Below are 17,528 nucleotides of genomic sequence, written 5' to 3'. Positions count from 1 at the left end.
AAGACCGATGCCACTCTCACATCTGTACGACAATTATGCAGCAGCAACAAGACACTGGTTAGCTTAGCTTAGCATAAAGATTAGAAACTGGGGGAAACAGCAAGCCTGGCTCATTACAAAGTCGACAAAACATGCCTACCAGCCCCTCTAAAACTCAGTAAGTAACATGCTTTATCTTGTGTAAAAATGACATTTAGTGGGGTTTTTTGCAGGGTGTGTGTGCCGGGCTATTTCTTGCCAAAGCCAAAAACATTGTCATTTTTACACTTTCTGTACAGATTTTACAAACAAGATCTAACTTGTTGATTAGTTTGTGTTACCTGTGGACAGAACAAAGCTAGCAGTTTCCCCCTGTTACAAGTCTCTGTGCTAAGCTAAGCTATACCTGACTGCTGAAGAAAGTAAATTAGCTTATATCCCAAAATGCAAATTTTTACTTTAAGATCATGCACCTCTTGCTAGTTTATTGACTGGGATAATGATCATTTAAAGAGAGAAAAAGCTTACAAAGTTCCTACAACCTACATAAAATGAATATTCTTTCACCTGATGCAATGTGTGGGTGAGAAGAAAACAATTTTCCCTGGTATTTCTGTGCTGTGTGTATGCTCTTGCGTCAAATTGTTAGCAGATTTGCACAAGAAAAAATCTGTGCGTGATCTATTTTGAGAGAGAGAGCGTGGCGGAGCAGGTGGGTCTCCTCAGGAGTCAGAAAGCTGCAAATAGACATATATTTAAATATTATAAATATTTCCAAAACAAAATATTGCCCACAGCAGATTGAACTCACTTTTGAGAAACAGTGCTCGGATAAATTCATAAGCTCTGCCAATATCTGTCCACGATTTAAACTCTGCTCAAGGCCCTGCTGTAAAAGAGAAGTTTATGACTAAATAAAGAAAAGAAGTTGAAACCAGACCACAATGAAGGTGGGATGCTGAAAGCGTTATCTTGCCATGGCTCTGCACTTGATCTGTTGTGTAACTTCTGTTTCCTTTTTAAGGAATATTGGATCATTCAATTGGGAGACTTAAAAAATATGAATGATCTGTACGGAAAAACTTTGTCAACAGCAGAAATTCAATTCTGTGCGTCTCACAATAAACAAGCAAATGCAGTTGTATCGTTAAAAAGGCAGTTCGGCTCGAGCTCAGTTAAAACTAAATGTTAATGTCACATTAGAATTCTCTACTCCACAACACCGTCCTGCTTATTGCTGGTTTATTTCATATTCATTTGACACAATGTTTTGGTCTAAACAACCTTCAACAGGAGTTCATATATACTGTCCAGACTCCAGACAATATATGTTTTTCAACTTTCATACATGTTCTGCTGCCGTTTAAGGGGCAAGTCAATCAGGAGTGTAAAAATGAACCGTAGTTTTTGCAATATTTGTTTAATCTCTGAAGAGTTTTTAAAAGAAAAAAACAAAAAGGTGACTGGCATATTCTTGGTCAATTCTGAAACCTTTTATGCAGTATGTACCTGCACTGCTAATATAACTGCTGCTGCTGTATCTTAGTGTATTCATCTACTTCTTTCTTCACTCTACTCTGCAGTAAACTGCTTTTTGCACTTCTGGTTAGATTATCTAATCAAATCTGAAAAAAGAAAATCACTCAAAATGATTAATGAACTAATCATTGCAGCTCTAAAATGTGAATAGGATCTTAGTTATTCTAAAATCATATTAAGATGAATTAAAGAACAGAAGATATCCACTGACACAAGAGGCCACATGAAGGAATCAGATTGTTTGTGCTCCATTGATGTAGACAGGGGTGTGTTTCTTTGCCTCCTTTTTTCCCAATACAATTGTCACCTGCAAACTTCACAACAGAGTTCTCTTCATGTTGGGAATAGCTGTCGTGGGAGTACAGCGTGCACAGCAGGGGGCTAAACACATCACTCCAGAGGAGGAGGTGTGGCTGCCAATCTGAAACTGCCTCAGGTCTGTTTGTGAGGACGTCTAATAATCAGTGCCAGAGTGAGCTACTCAAGCCCAAAGATGTACCAATCAGTGTCATGGGGGAGATTGATGATGAATGCTGAGACATTGTGATGTCGAAGTTGTTATTTTCAAGATGTGTGAGGGCTGAGTGGAGACAGCATCACATCTCAGAGGAAAATATTGTACTTTTTACTCCACTACATTTGTTGAACAGCGCTAGATACTTGCCAGATTACAATTCCTTCATACCTTCCCTGTCCAGTGAAAAACATGCGCCTCCAAAATTGGTCATTTTGAATTTGAATGTTTTTTTGATATAAACTGTAGGATGAGCAGTTGTAGTTAAAATTAGCATAACTTTGAAGATCGACTGTGGTCAAATGCAACGTGTCTGAGAAACATTAATGGAGCAGTTGTATTGATCCCAAAACATAATTTACCACCTTTTGATACATAATTTAAGGTTTTGAATGCAGAACTTGTCGTGGAGTATTTTCAGTGTGGTATATTAGCAGTGGTGTATAGTAACGAAGTAGAAATACTTCGTTACTGTACTTAAGTCGTTTTTTTGGATATCTGTACTTTACTTTACTATTTATATTTCTGTTGACTTTTACTTCACTACATTTTGCAAAGAAAACGAATCACGTTAATGCGCAATTGCAAACAAGTGCTTTCAAAGCCGCGGCGTTTTGATTCCCAGGATGCTACATGCTATAAGCTAGCGGGCGACAACATGAGTAGCATTCCACACAGGACGGGTGGGATGAGGAGAGGTGGATGGTCAAACAAACACTGGTGTTTCCTCCAGGAGGCCGCAGTTTGTGCCGTGTGTGAAACGAGAAGCCAATGTTGATTTATTTGTGACGTGACTTCCGTACTTAAGCAACGTCACTTCCGTAGATAGTTTAACGCAAACCACGATCTTTTCCTAAACCTAACTAAGTAGTTTCATCGCCTAAACCTTCGTTGTTTCCTGTAAAGGTGGAAGTTTATTTAGAAAAGACAGTATGCATGTAACAAGCCAAAACAGACTCATGTTGCTGGACTTTTGCAGGAAAAACGCTGTCCTTTCTCAAAACACTGACCTGATGCATCAAGTGGATATTTTTTGCTGAACATAATATTATGCATTGGCCCTCTACATCCTCTAGTCTAATGAGCAGACTTATAAACGCACTGTTACAACTCCTTCATCGTGTCATATTGCTTTTCGGAGAATTATGATGATAAGTTCATAGTAGATGCAAAAGTATACTTATGTACAATATATTATGTTGAACATTGTTGCTCCTGGATGAATCACAGCCAACCCAATTATTGTCAACACAGCTCATGTCATTGGTCATGATGCCACAGCACTTAAAAGAATAAACTTCATAATTCTCAAAATTCTGAACCTTTGCTTTTTTATTAACAGCATTTACTTGTACTTTTACTTTCAATACTTAAGTACATTTAATATCAGAAAATTACTTTTGATACTTAAGTACAATAAATATCAGATACTTTAAGACTTTTACTCAAGTAGTATTCTAATAGGTGACTTTTTACTGGAGTAGTTTTCCAGTAAGGTATCTTTACTTTTACTCAAGTATGGCTTTTGGGTACTTTATACACCACTGTGTATTAGTACTGTGAATACTTCTCCCTCTCCACTGAAGACTGTCAGCCTTCACGAATTAAAATATCGTTTGACACCTGGAGGGTAGAGAAAACGTAGCATGCCTTTCTGCAGTACCGCCTTCCTGACACTGGGTGGCGCCATGGCGGACTTGGATTTAAAACGTGTTTCGTAATGTCCAGCAGTCGTCGCTAAATATCCAGCTTTTCTTTGCCGAAATCTATCCCACAATCCCCACACACAGCACAGGCGGCGTATTCATTTGAATGATACAACTCTGAAACGCTTGCGGGATCTACACAGAGAAGAGTGCTCTGGAGTTTTACCAGTTGTTCACGTTTTGGATTTACACACCTGAGGAGACACAATGCGACTCAACGAAATGAACAGGTTTGTTTAAAACCGTACTGTTTAAATAGTGGCGATAAACTGCAGTTTGTGAAGCCATATGTTCCCTGAGTTGAAAGGCTAACTAGCCAGCTAGCTCGCATTAGCGGCCCAGCTCGTTACTTTCAACGTCTCCGTGTATCCTTGATAGTTGAGCTAAACGCTAACCGTTAAAGCTAACTACTAGTTATAGGCTAACTAGCTAGCAGCATAAGCTAACTCCCAGCTAATGGACGTAAGGGAATGCTCTCCTTTATTAGACATAAAACATACTACTTAAACTTTGTTGAACACGGAAGGTTTGTGACGTTTGTTGTAGCTCACCTAATGCTTGTATCGCAGCAGCCAACGCCTTTGTAACTCAAATATAGCGTTTTTGTCTTGTTAGCGTTAGCTAATTTGACTGTCTGTTTTTAATCTTATTGAATCACACTGCTGCATGTTAAATTGAAGGAAGCCAACCTCTTTGTGCCACAAAGTGACTTTGGCTTTTGAAACTCCCGAGTTGTCTCTTCTGTTTCCCCACAATTGTTTCCCCAACAGTGTCTCGTATTGTGGAAGCTGGTAAGCATGTCTGGCAACGAGAAGTAATAAAGATCAACCAGAATAAATCCATATGGCTTTCTGCAATCCTGCCTGCATTTTTCTCCTGAAAAGAACATGAAGCAGGTATGGAGATGTGAGGGCAAATACCACGTCTTATTGTGTAAACAATGATGTTTCTTAAAACCTTGTGACTGTGAAGTACAGCTCAGTGGTGTTGTAGATGTTGTTGTTGTAGTAGTGGCTTCATCCCATATCCTTTCGTTTTAGGTGGATTTTAGAAATAAGGAAGAATTAGATAACGAAAGGTGAGTCTCTGATCCACACCTGTGGGATTCATCTTAAATACGATCACTCACTAGCTCTGTGTCCCACAGATATTCCCTCTCAGTCACTGGACCATTAAAAGCCCCATTTCCTTACCCATTATCACCTTGTCTGTGGCTATGAATTTAATGTTTTTCCAAACTATGACAGCTTTGCCTCTGGTCCATGACGACTTTGCTCTCGGCAGATTTCCAGTCCACTACGGAGTACAGAGCCCAGGCAAAGCAAAGCGATTGTCATCTTGCAAGAGGAAGGGTTGTCCGTTGGTGGAGGTGGGCTTAAAGCTGCAACGCAAAACATCAGATGTAGGCCGTGCCCGTAAACCCGGCATGGCCAACAAAGAAAATGAGCTGACGTGCACCGATGATGCGCGGGGCATGCACCACAATGACAACTGCGGGCTCCCTGTAAACTCTGCAGAGGCCTCCAAGATGGCAGGGGCTAGCTCCAAGTACAGAGACTTCACTGAGGTGAGATACAAAAAAAACTGATGCTCTGTTCAAGAAAACAATAGAACTGATTATTTCTCCGGGGTTCATAACATTTGCAACACTTTTGCAGACTGAATTCCCTTTGTGTATTGTTTGTCTTTTACGTACAGCTAGCAAAGGACCATGAAGCCATGACTCACATCCTTTTTGGAAGGAACCTCCGACTAAAAGTAGCCCAAACACTATGGCGACGAAATGCAAGTGAATTAGTGGCCTACTTAATAAGGTAAATCAGTGACAGTTAATACTGCCTTATTGTAAATTCCTCAATCACATAACGTGCTTCATCTTTAATCATTTGTTGGTTTTTACAGAATTGAAGACACAGGGGTGCTGCTTGACTGCTTACCTGTCTTAACAAATAAGTGAGTCTCATCTTCACATATTAGTTTTTAAATGATTCAGCTTCACCTGTAATGACTGGAATGCACAATAGTTCAGAGCTGTATTAAACAAGATCATGTAGCATCATTATGGATGGAATTAATTGTTTTGATTAATCCGCCTTTTCTCGATGAATCTAGAAGTATGTAGAACGGCCGACAGAAGTGAAAAATGTGCAGCACGGTTGTTCACGTCTCAAATTTCTTGTTTTCGATTCAATGGATCCAGTTGTTTTAGTTTCAAGCAACATAATCTAAATATTTTTTTGGAATTATATTGTTATAATACAGATAAATGTATTTGTCTGTGCCTGCTTACATTACTGACAATCTGCTCACTTTCTTTAATCTTGTGTTTTCTTTCTTTCCCGTCAGCCTTCAAACTGAAGCACCATATTTATCACTTGGCTGCTGCGTTGACCTCATGCCCCTTGTGAAAGTGATTCTTGCCAGTAAATATGAAGAGTAAGTGTCACTGAGCGAAAAAAGTGTTTACTGTTTTAGTCTTGAAGACAATTTTCTATTCAATCAAGATGCTTCAGCCGGTGAGACACACAACCAAGAAACTGAAGTGAGAACTGATGAAGCCTCTTGGACGAGTCATGAAATCTCTTTGACTTGTGACCTGGAGAAGTTTAACAGATATGTTTTAACATTATGATTTGTCTAACTTTGTTTTACAGGAACATTATAGTGGGTTTACACTGGGTTCAGTCCGTCATCAGGAAATGGTGGCCAGAACTTTCTAAGAATGAGAAAAGACTGCGGGACAGTTCTTCAGAAGACAGGTGGGCAGTGCCGGCTTAAATACAACCCAAATACTTCATGGCACAACCAATTTACATATTTTATACAAATCTTTGACAATGACAAAACAGTTCTACTGATGTACAAAATGTCACTGGAAATGCTGCTAATCAGCACAGTAGAAAGAGTAGAGGAGATAAAGCTCACTCGTGCACACAGAACCCATAGTAAGTGACCGCACTTACTATGGGTTCTGTGTGCACTCACCACATAATGCAATGGTCATGTTTGTGTGTTTATTGCAGGAATGTTGAAGTCATGAAGCAGAGGCTGAAGGACTTGTGGAAGGAAGGGGCCCGGTTATGTTTGGTTCCAGGATCTACGGGAGAACTGGCAAAGGTGAGAAGTATGACATGTTAGTACCAGACTTTACCGTTAACCGAGGTGGGCACCCTGGGCCTGTGGCCCCAAACGGCTATAGATTTAATATGTTTAGATATGCAAGATACCGAAATATGTTCCCGTTCTAATACAATGTACTCTGGAATAACTTACAAAAGGCCCCCAAAGCAGTTAAAAGATATGCAAGCTACTTTCTGTGTACTACTTTAATGGAAAACATTTTAGTACTACATTTACGTTACGGATAATGTTGCAGATTCATATTTGGCTCACTAAATATAACAATTAAACCCTGATGCATTATAAAAAGCTCCACCGTGAACAGATGTTAAGTGCAATGTGCTTTGTCTGGGTTACTTGTTTGAAGGTTTCAAAAAAAGTGTTCGTTCTATTTTATTTCATTTTTTTTTTTAGCAAAAGCACACACTTTGTTTTCCTGTTATTGGCAAAACGAAATGAATTGTAAACTGTTTGAGATGAACATTGTGTCACAAGCGCCTTCTGTTTGTTTCCACCCTCTGTTGATTTTGGGTGGACACGGTCAACCACTCCCATCCTAGACAAAAAAAAACAACCTATGTTCACCATAAGCTGACTAGCAGTTGTCTGAGTTGAATTTGTTTTGTGGTTCATTTGTTTCCATCTTCGCTTCCTGCTTCCTCCTGCCATTTCATATGATGTTTTAACAGGAATTACTCATTGTAAGTTTGAGTATTATTAGCAGAAAGCCAAATCATCGTCACATTTTTAAAGTCAGTGTTTTATAAATAAGTAATCCAGTATGTTGTCATATTTGTAATTCATGGATGGTTTTAACAGTTGATACAATGTGAAACAAAGATTAGTGTAATGTGTGCAGAGTACTGTTCCACTGGCTGTTACAACAACTTATGTGCTGTCTCCTCTTCACGTTGCAGGCCATCGAGTCTTATCTATCGCAGCTGCCCTGACGCTTGTCATTGTAGCTCCCTGAGGATGTGACCACTACTGCCGGATCATGGCTGTGTTTTCAACTGATAATGACGCCAGAGAAATGGACTGGTTCATTCGGCCACTTAAACTTAACCCCCCCCCCTCCCTTACTGGGGACTGAACTTGACAATTCGGACGACTCCCTCGGTTAGAGCTGGAGACTCTCACGGAGGGGCGGAGAGAGCCTTTCTGCCAGAAGACGCACAGCCAATGACTGCTTCACATTGAAGAGGACCTTGTGAAGGGGCATATTTAGTGGACCTCCATGAGACTGGGTGTAATGTCGCTCTATGAAGTGCCACACTCTTTGGCTCTCACTACATCACTCTTTGCCATGGAATGCAAATGCATTTGTGGAAGTAATGAATGCTCGGCTGGTTTAATGTTTTTTGCGCCTGGGTTCTCTGGAATCAAGAACTTGAATCTGCGATCAGTCTTAAGTTATTAACTCCTTGTTTTCACTTTGCCTCTTCATATGACATTTGACTGTATAACATCAAGTGTTAAAACAAGTGATTCTTTTAATCTTCTTTTAAATAAATTTGATAAAAATCAGTATTTGGTTTATTGTGTGTGTGTGTGTGTGTATATACATGTGTGTATATGTATATATACATATAAAAAGGTACACTAAGAATAACAAATGAACGTGTGTGTGTAAGTAAACATACTCTACTATTCCCTTCTGATCTTGCTTAATTGCTGAATAAGTCATTCATAGCGGGCAAACTAGTTTTTCAGCTTAGTTTGTGGTTAGTGCCAAAGCCATGTAAACAGACTGGTTGGTGCACTTTTTTTTATAACTTTATTAATCAAATTAGTTTTAATTTTCTGTCCAAAAGTGTCTTATCGTTTCAATAATGGAAGGCCAAGGCATTAAAGAAAATAGGACAAGAGTAGTGAAGGACAACTAAAGGTAGATTGAATTATAGGAGTAAAAAAAAGAAAAAGAATATACTTTTTTAGATGCAACTGCTTAGTATATTCTTTGTATAGTATTGTTTGTAGTATTACATTACAAAATACTTAACATGTTAGTATATCTCTAACTGACAGCTTTAAATTGTGTTTATAATGTTACATTTCCACAGGAAAAAGTACTGCACATCAACTAAATGTTAATGTCGAGTTGTTCAATAAAGTTTTCTTTCAATGTGACGTCATCATCCGCAGCCACAGCTGATGTGCTCAGTCTTCCGGCCGGTCCTTCGCCAAGCTGCTCTTGAATACACATTGACGGACATACAGTTAGACCTCGTTTTAACTTGATAGAGACGGACAATATGTTTTACAGAGAAAGAATACCGCTGTTATGGGTTTTCGTGCAGGCTGCGGTCGTCGTAGCGTGGTGTTTCACTGATATCGAAACGGGGCCTGGCGCAGGTGTAACGTTATCAAACCAGCCGAACGGAGATCGGTTCAAGATCGAGGGAAGAGCGATAGTTCCGGGGGTGAAAACACAAGACTGGGTCTCCACGGCAAGAATCCTCGTGGAAGGTGAAGAGTACGTGGGATTCGTGAGGTAAGAAACAGCCGCAGTCTTAGCTACCTAACGTTAGCTAGCTGGCTAGCCTGTTGGCGAGGATAGGTAGCATTAGCATGGCCAGCTAGCCTGGCGTGCCACTAATGCTAACCGCACGGCAGCAGCTGTCGTACCCGGTTGGCATGTTTCAAACTAATTTACAGCTTAATAGCTGTGAATGTGACTCGTGCCAACCGGGACAACAACACGGTTATTTCATTTTTACTTACCTGTCACTGAACTTAGTAGTTGTTTTCATTATGAGCTCAGCCAGGCCTCTGGGTCTCATGGTAACGAACGTTAGCTGTGAACACAACAAACCTTGGCCTCAAGAGACGTGCCTGTTGTTGCAGTCTAAAAGCACTGATATATAGGTTGTACTGCAGCATTAGAATTTACTGCCTATCAGTTTTATACAATTATCTGTAGTAACGTTTTGTGGTGGATTTGTCAGATAATTGAAGCAGTTGGACTGTTCCTACGCAGTCAGTTCCTTTAAGGTTACTGTGAAATGGTTGTGTATATCTGCCATGTTGTAAGTTAATAAACAGCAGATTACAAATATAATGGGTTAACCATATAAATGTATTCCACTTGAGAGTTACTTGGAAGGAATTTGGGAGATGGCTGGTCCTATTTCCTCAAATGTTAACCTAGATAAACACAATCAGTTGCTAGTTTATTATGTACACCAATATTATCCTATAATTGATACAAATAGGCTTGACTAAAGACGCGGCCCATAATATAATGTGATCGAAATCAATAGCTCCACATACGACAGCGTCAAACATGTCAATAAAGTCAAATCAACACCTCTCTGAACTGAATATGATGTGCAGTCTTAAAAAAATCCTATTGTTGTTACAGAACTGATGGAAGTTTCGCTGTGAATGACGTCCCTTCAGGCTCCTACGTTGTGGAAATTGTCACCCCTAACTATAGATTTGAGCCAGTACGTGTTGATATCACATCCAAGGGCAAAATGAGGTAAGACTATTCTGAGGAAACAAAAAAAAGGGCATACACAAATGTCTCACATTTGTCAGCATTGCATATTTTTCAGCGTACTGTTTTAGAGGCATCACTAACCCACTAGTAACCGCGTGTCATTTCACAGGGCACGTCTTGTGAACTACATCAAGACTTCAGAGGTAATTCGCCAGCCATATCCTCTTCAGGTCAGGGCTAATGGCCCTCACACCTACTTCATGAAGAGAGAAACCTGGGGCTGGACGGACTTTCTCATGAACCCAATGGTAAAAAAAAAAACCACTAACTGATTACCGTATATTGCACTGAACTTGCTGAATATGTCATTTGGGTGAGAAAAATGCAGAGAAGCAGGGAAAATAACTTGTTATTGTTTTCTGTGCAGTGCATATCATTACCTTGCCATGTGCTGTGCAGTACCCAGAAAGGAAAGTGAACTGCTTTTGCACAAGCAAGATGGTCCTCAAAAGTTATTCAAACCAAACTGGGCCTAACATGTGCAGTTGCTGTTGCCCAGGCTTGATTGTCCTTATTAGCAAATGTTAAAGATAGTTATTATGTTTCTGGGTGACTTGTTTAATTGTGTTGTCTTTGTGGCTCCTGCAGGTCATGATGATGGTTCTGCCCCTGCTGATCATTGTTCTACTGCCCAAGGTGGTCAACACCAATGACCCAGAGATGAGAAAGGTAAAGAATCCATTATAGCCTCAGGTGTTATTGCAAAAATATTGTGTATGCATGGAGTTTATCATCATGCTGAATTGTATTTGATGCATTCTGATCAGTTTAATGAGGATGTATGTCACAAGTTCATCACAGAATAGCATTTATAATGTCAGTACTCAAAGGAACACTTGTATTGAATTCATGATGTCCTGGCCTCGACTTGAAGTGTGAGTCTATCATAACGGTGAAAAATGACAGTGACGTCGCTCTTTTTGAAATCGGTGAGGATTTTCCCAGAGTCCGTCTCACTTCTTCATCTACAGCTGTTTTCATTTCACTGCCGTTTCTACAGGAAATGGAGCAGTCCATGAACATGCTGAACCCCAACCCCGAGCTTCCAGACGTCTCTGAGCTCATGACCAAGCTCTTCTCCGGCTCCAAGGGCTCCAGCAAGGCAAGCAGCAGCAGCAAGGGTACCAGGCCGGCCGTCAAGAGGAGGTAGTACTGTACGCGTCCCTTCAAGCTGCCTAAGGAAGCTCGAGTTATGCCACGGAAGAAAGATTTTTAAGTGTCATTTCCCCTGGGTCTATTGTACAGTTTTCTTTATTATTATTAGATGTTTTAAGCACATCTAGATTTCTAACATGCTATTGGAAACATTCTTACTGCACTGATAGACATTTTTTAAACTCTGCAAAAGCTGTTACCCTTAATTTGCTCTATACTTTCTACCTGTGGCTCTCTCATCCATCTTTTCTGTGCTAACCCTCCAGTGTGCATTTCTCCCCTGCTGCTAATTCCACTACCTGAAAGAGAACATATATACAGAGATTTTTTTTCCCAATTTCAGTAATGTGAATGAAGATGAATTGAATTTGAAGACCGATAAATTCTTATTTAAAATCCTAGATGAATAAATTGCAATGGTATATAACAACTGTGTTTTTATTTCCATTTTATTTATTTTGAGAGTGAACACATGGTCTTCTCATTTTTTGTTAATCATTGTGGTGTACTGTATGACCAGGATTCACATACTGTAAATTACAAAGGCAATGATTGGCAGTTAAAAGGAAGAAAGAGCTGCTGTGTGGTTGCTTCAAGATCTCTAGAGTGTAACTTTACTTACTTTTAATAAAGTGGACGGTAAAGTCCGTAATAAAGTAAAAATAAAATGTGTTTGTGATAAATGTTCTCACTACATGATAAGTCATTCAATCATAATTACAACTGAGCTAACTCCATTTGCTGATGAAGACCCGGTTTTATGGTTGAAGTCTCAAGAAAAAGCTAGGAAGTTGACATTAAATTGGGATTGTTTTCTTTTACTATAATGGCTAAAATAATGTACTTTGATGCTTTAAGATGATGGTTCCCAAGCTGAGGGTTGAGGCCTGTTACAGGGCCCCTATATTAAGATTAAATAGTCTTACAAGGTTATTAAAGGGATCTAAAAATCCTTTAAATCAAACAATCTGAGTACTGCCCGAAGCTGATGTCCTCAGTGAAACAAGTAGAGTAGAGCAGGCACATCCCAAAAACTTAAAACAAATAAACCAGACAGAAGTCAGCTGATTAGATCTAATTTAACAGATCTCCATCAAGCACATTAAGGCCTTAACCTGTGATGAGGGGATGATTTTAAAGGGACAGTGCATAGGATTTAAATTGGCGGTGCAACATTGGAGCGGACCCACTCCCTATTTAGATATTTAGGGCTCATTCTGAGCTCATGAAAACACAATTCCTATTTACAAGTGATTACACACTAATATGAAAACACATTTGTATTACATTCAATAAATCGTTTTTCAGTATGTTATATTTCTCAGCTCCAAGCCCACTCGATGCATGAAGATATAGATCTTTAAAATAAACGGATCATGAATATGTACTTACTTTTTTACTGCTCAAACATGGGAAAATTGTTTACTTATTGGGGACTATATTCAACTGCGGGTTCGGTGTGCAGGTTAAGATTCACGGCAGCAGGCCGGTGTATGTTGGGTTGACTCAAAACAAGCTGCTGTGCCCAGGTTCATTATAATGAAGGAACACGTCACCCAGTGGACCTGTGTGGTTTATTCAAGAGTTTATTCAGTGAACAATGGTGGTATATGACAAAGGAAAACACATCACGTTTTGGCTACTCAGCTTGTTTGTGGGATTGATTTGCTGTAGCTTTTTGGTCTTTTCACAGTTTTTGTTGACAATAAGAAAACTATAGAATATCACCAGACTTATCCTTTAACAATGAAGACTGAAGTAGCATTACATCTGATGGGAGGTCTGAGCTCTGTTCTGCACAAAGCAACAGTCATATTTGTGAATGTCATCCATGGCACGTTACTTTCATTACCCACTCAAACTGTTGGGTAATGAAAGTAACTGGCAAAAGCATTTACAAATAAAAACCAAAGCACATCAGATTCAACACATGATGTTGAAAATATTCATGCTGATAAAAGTATAATTCTGCCTTTGAGTTTGTATTTCACTGTTCAAATCAGCACACACAGACTCACTTCCACATAACTGCACAGACGGACAATGAGAGAAAATGCATTCACAAAGCTCTTTTGCCTCTGAGCAGAACAAAAGGCACAGAGTTTAAGGAGATAACATTTGACATTACATCATTAAAAGACAAAGAAGTGCAATAATTTACAACAGCATCACTCATCTATTAGATAGCCATGTTGGTAGTCAGGCTTCATTATGATTAAATACCATGTGTCCCATGTTTTTGTTGTTGTAGCAGTAATATGAAAAGTGATAGGAATAAAGGTGTGATCCACAAACAATCTCTTTTGTCACGTTTCCACCGTGACACTAATGCAGCTTTAAATGCACAGAAATGTACAGATTAGCCCTTGAACACAAGATCAAACATCGATTTCAAGAGCCAAGATCGAAAACTAAAACATTCACGAAACACTGATATACACCAAGCAATTTACTTTTACCACTTGAGAGGTGTAAAATCCAACAGAATCAGTGAAATATATTCATTACACTATATATTTTAAATGTGTATGCCTACAATATGTCCTTTATATACAGTGCAAGTGAGCAATAGAATAAAGGAGGATTATACCGTATGACTGGTTCATTGTTTTTATCCACATGCTAACACACAAAAATGCTCATGTACGTCAAAAGCATGTTGTTAGTAATTCCTCCTTTCCACATTTGTTGAGAAGTGATTCCTCCATAGTGACTCAAGTTAGTATAAGGCTTCAGCAGTCTGCCAGAGTTAGGTAAATCAAGCCGGGGTTTTATAACCTCAGCATGTAGATTAAAGTAAATGAACCAGACTATATTAGAAATGTGCTGACATGGCCCTGGTGAAGTTGGTCAGCCTGTGTTCTCATTTCCAGGCAACAAATACCAACGCTTTGTCACGCCCCTCTGTGTCTGTTACCGCCGCACAAGGCACCTTTAAGCGCCTCTAGAGAGCTTTCAAGTCACAACAACATAAACCCATCCGCGTCATCATTAAACGCTCAGAGAAAATGCTGAAAATGTGATGATGTAGCAAAAAAGGCCAAAAAAAGAGCCACACAGGGTGGGAGGAGTTAAAATCCTTGGAAAAAAAGGCAGCTGATTCCTCATATTTTAGCTTTGACTGATATTTAAGGACCCCTCCAGACAAATTGAAGAATGCTTCATTTCAGTTATGATTTTTGCACAAAAAAGTTAAATTACCTTTTTAAAAAACTCCTCTCTCATTAAAAAAAAGACAGAACCTATGAACATGCTCATGTTTTTACATTTGAGTCATGGGGAAGAGATTACTTTTTTTTGCCACGATGGAGAGGAGGACAGCATACCAATAACTTTCAACGTACATATTGGCACGTGAGTGTTGTATTAAAGGAGTACTCCACCTATGTAGCATGGCACTGCTATGACATTGTTGGACTCATGATGGACAGTTTCAAAATGGATGCAGCAGAACCAGAGATATCAACTTTTTTTATTCCACACATTCTTCTTCTTCCTCTAATGTAACCTGACGCCTACATTGCCCAAAATGCAACGTAACCACTGACTGTTTTTTGGTGTGTTATGCTCGTAGCAGCTAATGTAGCCTGGAGCCGCTGGTCTGCAGCTGAGATCAGGAGTAAGCCACAGAGGTCTGGTAAACTCACTTCTTTCTAACTGCACACCCCCATTTTTTTTTTTCATTTCCAAACTTGTAGTTTTCAGCACCCGCTTGCTGACCCAAGTGACATAATTTGAGGTAATGTATCAGCCTTTGTGCAGCTCCCTCTGGAGCAACAAAACTCTTGATACAACTTCTTATACAAAGCCGGTCAACAGGCTTTAATGTATAAAAGCGGTGGAGTACCGATTGGATTGATGCAACGATATGAATCTATTTTTTTAACCATTGTGAGAATTTGTCGCCAGTGCCAGATGCTGCATCAGGCTCAGCTCATTTTCCACCGACATGTACTTTTAACACAAAACCCCCATGCAGCACTTCATGCTGAAGATGACCACTGACTACAGTGTACATCAAGAAAATCATCACATGTGGGCAAAAGCAACACATCAGTTCTATAATAGCATTTTGCCACATCAAGTCATTTTATTGTTGACGTTTGGGTTTTGTCCACCCCAGTACAGCTTGTTGTCCCCTCTCCTCTTCCTCCTCCACTGGCAGAGCAGAAGCATGCGGAAGGTCTTCTGAAAGGTCTTGTTGCAGAGCGCGTAGCACATGGGGTTGATGGTGCTGTTGACGTAGCACAGCCAGTAGCCCAGGTGCCACAGGGACATGGGGATGCACTCGGCACAGAAAGTGGAGATGAGCACCATGATGTTGTAGGGCGTCCATGTGAGGATGAAAGCCAGCAGGATGGCACTGAGAGTCTGGGCCGCCTTCTTCTCCTTCACAAGCACCATCCTCTTCCTCTTGGTGATCTGGTGCTTCAGGACGGGGTCGATGGGTTTGGAGGTGGTGGAGGAGGAAGGCGAGGCGTTTTTGGTGGGCTCTTCTTCTTTAAGCAGGCAGGGCGTCGCAGTCATTGGTTTGCCGTTTTTACCCTTTGAGCTGGAGCCCGGTTTGAATTTATAAGAGAGCTGTTTTTTACTGCTCTGCTTTTGAGGAGTGGAAAAGTACAGATCTTCTGCATAATCACCCGCCTGTCCATTCTTATTACTTTGCCCACTGCCTTGCTCTTTGAAAGATCCCTGTGGGGTTTCTATTGAAACATGCTGCTCCTCCTCTTCGGACGAGGAGTAGCTGTTAAAGGAAGTGACCTGATCTGTTTTCACCCATGCCTCATCTGATCTGGTGGTGGTTTTAGTGGCATTGCTTTGGTTAGATGAGGACCAGGAGGCCTGACTCCGCTCTCTCCTCTCTCTGGTGAAATGAAAGCAAGAATTAATGACAGTTTTCTGTGGTGTAGTCCCTTCTAGGACATTTTCCGTAGCCAGGCCTTGGAGCTCTGCCAAATCTTTGGTGCGTCTCTGCGTCTCCTTGTAGATCCTACAGTAGAGGATGGTCATAACAGAGACAGGGATGTAGAAAGCAGCAATGGCTGTACCAAATGTGATCACAGGCTCTGTTAAAAACTGGATCTGGCACTGGTCATCAGGCACTTTTCTCTCGCCTACAAAGTATTGCCAGCACAGAATGGGTGGCGCCCAAAGGACAAAAGACACCAGCCATGCGAAGCCAATCATGATGGCAGCTCTCTTTGGAGTCCTCTTAGCCCTGTAAGTTAGCGGCCTCGTGATGGAGAAGTACCTGTCAAAGCTGATGACGAGTAAGTTCATAACTGAAGCATTGCTGGCAACATAATCCACTGCTAGCCAGAGATCACATGCAAGGTTTCCCAAGGACCAGTAGCCCATCAGGATATATGTGGTGTATAAGTTCATTGACAACACTCCGATGATGAGGTCAGCGAAGGCCAGACTCAGTAGGTAGTAGTTGTTTACAGTCTTCAGCTGGCTGTTGACTTTGAAGGACAGCAACACCAGCACGTTACCAACGATAGTTATCAAGCTGACGATGCCTGACACTGTAGCGATGGTAATAACCTCCCACACGTTGTGGGGAGTCGCCTGGACATGTGATGTGTTGGCAAAAGTGCTGTTTGAAGGGTCTACTTCCATGTTGGTCTGTGTTACTGATGATGGGTCAGAGAGAGGTGCCGGTTTGTGGCTCCATCAAGAGTTTTCCTGAAATAAAAAGAGAAACATTAATGTATTTTTTTTAAAGTCTCTCTCTCTCTCTCTCTCTCTCTCTCTCTCTCTCTCTCTCTATATATATATATATATATATATATATATATATATATATATATATATATATATATATATATATATATATATATATATATATATATATATATATATATATATATATATATATATATATATATATACATACAACAGTTATATTGTTTAAACTGTTCTTTGTTTTCCAATAAAAAAATGTTAATTTCTGAAATGTAAAATTGATTATTTTGACTCGGAACCATCAAGCGCCATTTTGTCGTGG

The 17,528-nt window shown here is 40.1% G+C and overlaps 3 protein-coding genes across 3 annotated transcripts; 2 read left to right on the top strand and 1 right to left on the bottom strand.

Annotated features, from left to right (window-relative positions):
- The first annotated feature begins 3,846 nt into the window (after window positions 1-3,846).
- On the top strand, window positions 3,847-8,311 carry katnbl1 (katanin p80 subunit B-like 1). The gene is made up of 10 exons (XM_079290737.1): window positions 3,847-3,968; window positions 4,509-4,634; window positions 4,779-4,816; window positions 5,023-5,305; window positions 5,437-5,552; window positions 5,641-5,691; window positions 6,085-6,174; window positions 6,393-6,497; window positions 6,762-6,855; window positions 7,776-8,311. The coding sequence occupies exons 2-10, from the start codon at window positions 4,626-4,628 to the stop codon at window positions 7,806-7,808; spliced, it is 819 nt and encodes a 272-aa protein (XP_079146863.1). The 5' UTR covers window positions 3,847-3,968; window positions 4,509-4,625; the 3' UTR covers window positions 7,809-8,311.
- Window positions 8,312-9,008: 697 nt separating this feature from the next.
- emc7b (ER membrane protein complex subunit 7b) lies at window positions 9,009-12,832 on the top strand. The gene is made up of 5 exons (XM_079291535.1): window positions 9,009-9,352; window positions 10,223-10,342; window positions 10,473-10,611; window positions 10,952-11,032; window positions 11,364-12,832. The coding sequence occupies exons 1-5, from the start codon at window positions 9,114-9,116 to the stop codon at window positions 11,511-11,513; spliced, it is 729 nt and encodes a 242-aa protein (XP_079147661.1). The 5' UTR covers window positions 9,009-9,113; the 3' UTR covers window positions 11,514-12,832.
- A 2,766-nt stretch (window positions 12,833-15,598) lies between these two features.
- chrm5b (cholinergic receptor, muscarinic 5b) lies at window positions 15,599-17,140 on the bottom strand (the record flags this gene model as incomplete). Its single annotated transcript, XM_079290243.1, has 1 exon — window positions 15,599-17,140. The coding sequence occupies one exon, from the start codon at window positions 17,138-17,140 to the stop codon at window positions 15,599-15,601; it is 1,542 nt and encodes a 513-aa protein (XP_079146369.1).
- Window positions 17,141-17,528: the final 388 nt, after the last annotated feature.

This window comes from Melanostigma gelatinosum (genome assembly GCF_949748355.1).
Source record: "Melanostigma gelatinosum genome assembly, chromosome: 19".
NCBI classification, from domain to species: domain Eukaryota; kingdom Metazoa; phylum Chordata; class Actinopteri; order Perciformes; family Zoarcidae; genus Melanostigma; species Melanostigma gelatinosum.
This window is presented reverse-complemented; position numbering and strand designations above follow the sequence as displayed.

Coding starts and splice junctions, on each gene's coding strand:
- katnbl1 (XM_079290737.1), top strand. Junction 5,306..5,436: donor AGTACAGAGACTTCACTGAG/GTGAGATACAAA, acceptor TTTTACGTACAG/CTAGCAAAGGACCATGAAGC. Junction 6,856..7,775: donor CTACGGGAGAACTGGCAAAG/GTGAGAAGTATG, acceptor TTCACGTTGCAG/GCCATCGAGTCTTATCTATC.
- emc7b (XM_079291535.1), top strand. CDS start 9,114: ATGTTTTACAGAGAAAGAATACCGCTGTTATGGGTTTTCGTGCAGGCT. Junction 10,612..10,951: donor ACTTTCTCATGAACCCAATG/GTAAAAAAAAAA, acceptor TGGCTCCTGCAG/GTCATGATGATGGTTCTGCC. Junction 11,033..11,363: donor ATGACCCAGAGATGAGAAAG/GTAAAGAATCCA, acceptor CCGTTTCTACAG/GAAATGGAGCAGTCCATGAA.